A 5,000-nucleotide genomic window follows, 5' to 3' on the forward strand; every position below is an offset into this window, starting at 1 on the left:
GACAAGTCATCCATAAAGTTCCCGAAAGACTCTGTGATGCTTCGAGTGTTTTGCTCTTGAAGGTCCATTAGGTTTTCAAGTTCTGTGCATGAGTCAGAGACTGCCATGGTGAACCCATGGGCACACTCCCCCTCCCACAGTCTGTCCATGTGAACCCCCTTAGAGTGGCCACTGGAGGACGAGAAGTCTTAAAGTGGACCTGTAAGGTAGCCATTACCAACCTACGGTCAGTGCCACAGAACTCGGCATTCCGGTAAAACCTGTAATTCTGGAGGATCCTCCACCGAGTGCTAACAAAAGTGCAGTCAATGTGGGTTGGAGTGCTGATGCCAGGAGCCAGGAATCCTCATTCTCTGGGACCTAGCAAAGTCCCATAGAAGGAGGCTGTTCTCACTGCTGGAATCAGCTCCCGAGCCATGGGGGCCAACAGACATCTCGTCACCAGCTCGATTACAGCTGTATACCACACTGAAGTCACCCAGAACGATGCGAATATCTTGCTGGTGGAAATTGTCTGACACAGATGTGAGTTGGGCAGAGAACACCTCTTTTACATTGAGTTTGCAAACATCAGTAGGGGCATACACAGCAATAAGAGACATGAAGCCAAAAGCATGCTTCAGTCTGTGCCATTATACACTCATCAACTGGTGTTACCTCAACTACCATGGGTTGAAGTTGGTTGGAGATAACATTGGCTGGAGGTGACCATCGCTGCAGCCCAACCAGTAGTAAGTGTAGCCACCCATACTGGCTGCTGCCAGGCCTTCTTACCTCCGAAAGGATAGCCACCTCAACGCCCAACTGCTTCAGTTCCCTTAATAATAGAAATAATCACTCGTCCTGCCGCAAGGACCAGATGTTCCCAGCGCCTACCTGGATAGCTCGGCTGAGGTTAAGCCTCAGGTGGTCGCTCCAAGTGAACACCACCCCCGCCGACACTACCTCATATAAAGGGGGTCAGCAGGCTGTGCAGCCCACTGTCCACCTGTGGGGTTCCCTAGGGTTTTGCCCCACAAGCCTCATGATGATGGGTTGGCACCTGCCAGGGCACAGGCAGGACAAGTAACTCTTGTTCCCATCCTACACCCCTACATTTTCCCTCGTAACAGAACCCACAGCCCGCCTTGCTTGCTGGGTGGGGGGAACAGCACCCCTCCCCCCAGCATATCCATTTATTTTGGTTATTGCTGGTGAGTTGTCTGGGGGGAGGAGGAATGGCAAGGCCCACCTCCCCCGAGCCACCCATTTACCCCAGGGTGACTGAGGGGCAGGAGTTGGTACAAAGCCAGGGCGTGTCCACACACTGGTGGCCCATGACTCCGTACCTCTGGGGCCTCCTGCTGCTCTAAGATTCCCCACAGTTTAGCCTGGGGCTGCAAGGTGCCCAGTATCCATGGGTGGCCGCTAGGAGGCACTGCAGAAGTCTCGATGATGGAGAGGCTGTGAACAGGCAGGGGAGGCTTGTGCAGAGCTGCTCCCTTTTTCGCACTAGGCTAGCCAGTGGTGGCAGCTGCAAACGAGAAGGCATGCAAGCACTTAACACTCCTTAGGCTACCACACCATCGCTTCACATCACCCTGAGCATGAAGCACCCATCCAGACACTGTAATAAAAGAAGTATTCAATTCTTATCACAGATTACAGAATATAAGACAGTGGAGCATGATTTTCCATCTGGAAGAATATTTATAATGTGTAGTGCTAAAGATTATTTCTTTAATCTGTCTGCCTATATATACTGAAAACATAATTGATGCTATGGATAGCATTGTTACTCTTCTAATTAAACCAAACTCAAAATGGGCTTTTTTGCACATGTCACTTGCGTCAGCAGAGAGTGTATCGAATTCCAATTGCCTTTAGAATTAGCGAAACATCACATTATAGGATAATTAGCCAGTGATTGCAAAATCGTCTTTATTAGAATAAATACACCACAATGAGCGGAAGCACCTATGTTATATACAGGGCAGATCTCTCAGCGAAGGGATGTGCCGGGCGTGGATCGAGGGGACAGCGTGCCCGGCGGGGGGCGGAGGGCGACCCGCCGGGCATCGGACTCGAAGGAGGTCCTCAGTGTCCTGCGAAGGCGAAGTCGCCGAAGGACTCGAAGCTCTTGGGCGCCGCCTGGTGGACGACCTGGACGGTGGAGTGGGCGCCGTAGCCTGGGGAGGGGGGTGTTAATGGCACAGGAGGTGAAACTGTTTAGAGCCGGAGGTGGAGTTGGAATTAAGTGGCACTGCACACGCACTCAGGACATGCACATATTCAAACACACACACATATATATATGTATGTATATATATATATTTTATACCGAGATGTATGTTTATGTATATGTTTATGATAATATACACTTTATATGTGCATGTGGGTACATATATTATATCTATAATAAATATCTAACTTATATTTCACATGTATTTATAGTCACATCCAAACATAGAGTTGTCTCTGATCTGAAAAAAATCTTGCTTACCTCCGTGTCCACCATGACCATAACCACCGCCATGGCCTCCATGGCCATATCCGCTACCATGTCCACCACCATGGCCTCCATGGCTGTATCCACTACCATGTCCACCTCCATGGCCACCGTGTCCATATCCACCACCGTGGCCGCCATGGCCATATCCCTTATGATCGTCGTGACCATAATGACCTTTGTGTCCACCATGGTCGCCATAGGAACTCTTGTGGCCATAGTGGCTCTTGTCACCGTACTGGCCTTGATGGCCTGCATGGTCGTCGTGGTATTTGCCCTTCTCTTGGTGCCCCTTATGGCCATGGGCATCATGATGGTGTCCACCCTGAAGCACCGATGGCGAAGGAATAGGAAACACGATTTATTAATTCAGAATCACCTCAAAACATAATCCAAAGGGGAACAGATCGGCCAGTTGCAGCCGTCAGTCGTTCACGACTAAAACTAGTACTAAAGTAATGATAATATATCTACATAGATATGCCAGGTTAATGAATATCATTACAAAAGGCATTGCAAAGAACGTAGTCATTAATATTCTAATTGAGAGGGAAAATGGTATGTTTGGCCATACCTTGTAATGGCCTCCCTTGTAGTCGCTGCCCTTGTGTGCCTTGAAGTAGGTATCGAGGTCGTCGTAGTTGCTGTGGTACTTCTTGTCGTCGTGGTCGTCGTAGAACTTCTTGGTGTGGCCGTATTCCTCCTTGTGGTACACATTCTTGAAGCCCTGCGAAGAAGCAGTCTTTATTAGTGGTAACACCTACACTTTTTCGAAGCACCACGAAAAGATGTGTTAGCTTTATCATCATAAGCATTAATCCCTGCGGAAAAGAAAGTAAAAACAACTGAAAACTGTTAACTAACGAGGAGTCTCCGTTCCCTCTCTGGTTTCTAGAGATCCTCACTCGTTTGAAAGGTTGCTCCACACTTCTGCAGAATGAAGCATAATGGAAACTGAAAATCTTTCTGCGTGTATGAAATTGCAAAGTTTTCTCTATGATTTGCATTTCTGCAGATATACAAAGCATATTAATCAGGCAATAAAGGATGGAATTTATGCTGAATTTGGATGCAGTATAGATAAGAAGCCAACAGTCTACGTTAAGATCTGGGAATGAAAATTTCCTCGCACAGAGTATTTTATCCTTTGATCCAAGTTGAGAATCTGACGCAAGATCTAGGCAAGGACACAAAGCTCGCAATATGGTATAGCAAGGAAATAAATTTACATTTCATTTAAATAAACTGGTGGTTGTAAATGGCATAGATGGGGACTAGGAGGATCTCAAGCGACTGGGTTCGAGTCCTACCATGCTTCGATGACATAAAGGGCATCTGTTCAGTGTAACAGTCTGTTCCTGACAAATAAAAATCGTCCGGGGGAAGGCACCATCTAGCCCTTGAGGGAATCCGTGGCGCTGAACCAGATCGACCCAAGTCGACTAGTCCCCAAATCTCAAGCATCGAACCTGTGCCATGTGCCGACGCTGACAAGGGGACAGACGCGGAAGCAATCGCACTGGCAACAAGCTTCTTTTCGAGAGAGTGCTACACTTGAGCAAACAGTTGGAACTGCAAAAGCCATTTTTATTTGATTACTCAGGATGTCGAGGGAAATTCCCAACTTCTCTTTTCATAAAACCCTCATGACCTTTGTACACGAAAACTGCACACAAATCAAATAGCTGAATTAGAAAATGGAACATCCTTTCAGCATGAGTCTTCGTACCTTCAGGAAAGAGACTAACGACGTCAGACGAAATGACTGTAATCAACACTTGGGGAAAACGCCATTAACCAAAAATCAGGGGTAGTCTAACTGCAAAGTAATGTTGATCTCAAGAGCAAAGGAAAACATCAGATGCAACCTACAGCAAGTGCAATGGGAAAAGCTCTGACCTTGTCCTTGTGACCTTTGTTGTGGTGACCCTTGGAGCCGTAGTGGTGACCCTTCCCTCCCTTCTTGCCGCTGTGGGCGTCGCCGTAGTACTTGTGCTTGTCGTCGTGGCCCTTGTAGTGCTTGCCATGGTCGCCATGGTAACCCTGGTGAGGGGAGGAAACTTTGAACTTTACGAAAAAACAAATCTCTCGAAACGACCCCTGGGAGTCATTCTAGGCAAAAGAATAAAGAAAAAATAATATTGCTTAAAAGGTAAATGTTATTCCCATGTGGGTTTACCACTTCTTTAGATTAAAGACGTAAAGGCGGCGGTTCTCACACTGTAGTGCGCCTTGCCGTGGTCGCCGTAGTGGCTGCCCTTGTGGCCCTTGTCAGCGTGGTATCCCTGGTGGCCCTTGTAGCCTCCCTGGTCGTAGTGGGAGCCTCCGTAGCCTCCGTGGCCCTTGTGGGAACTTCCGCCTCCGTATCCTCCGTATCCTAAAGGACGCCAGGAAAGTATACAGCTACTCAGAGCTCACGTAATTTTTCTTACTAATGGCAATAGGATTTTCAGCTTCGTCCTACGGAATCCTATAAATCGAACTTACTGTGTAACGCACACTACTAGGATTA

The 5,000-nt window shown here is 47.7% G+C and overlaps 2 protein-coding genes across 2 annotated transcripts in view; both read right to left on the reverse strand.

Moving 5' to 3' along the window:
- Nucleotides 1-2,076: 2,076 nt before the first annotated feature.
- On the reverse strand, nucleotides 2,077-3,952 carry LOC119573986 (filaggrin-2-like). Its single transcript, XM_037921086.1, has 5 exons — nucleotides 3,799-3,952; nucleotides 3,589-3,665; nucleotides 3,063-3,215; nucleotides 2,438-2,813; nucleotides 2,077-2,204 (listed from the first exon to the last, which is right to left on the reverse strand). Exons 1-5 carry the CDS (start codon nucleotides 3,950-3,952, stop codon nucleotides 2,077-2,079), a joined length of 888 nt encoding a protein of 295 aa, XP_037777014.1.
- A 381-nt stretch (nucleotides 3,953-4,333) lies between these two features.
- LOC119573784 (glycine-rich cell wall structural protein 1.8-like) overlaps nucleotides 4,334-5,000 on the reverse strand; it is a 1,236-nt gene continuing 569 nt past the window's right edge. Inside the window, exons 3-4 of the mRNA XM_037920886.1 lie at nucleotides 4,708-4,865; nucleotides 4,334-4,531 (exon numbers count right to left, since the gene is read on the reverse strand). Of these exons, the coding sequence (XP_037776814.1) occupies nucleotides 4,346-4,531; nucleotides 4,708-4,865 (344 nt within the window). The 3' untranslated portion in view covers nucleotides 4,334-4,345. The remainder of the gene's footprint in view (nucleotides 4,532-4,707; nucleotides 4,866-5,000) is intronic.

This window comes from Penaeus monodon, chromosome 6 (assembly GCF_015228065.2).
Source record: "Penaeus monodon isolate SGIC_2016 chromosome 6, NSTDA_Pmon_1, whole genome shotgun sequence".
Classification (NCBI taxonomy): domain Eukaryota; kingdom Metazoa; phylum Arthropoda; class Malacostraca; order Decapoda; family Penaeidae; genus Penaeus; species Penaeus monodon.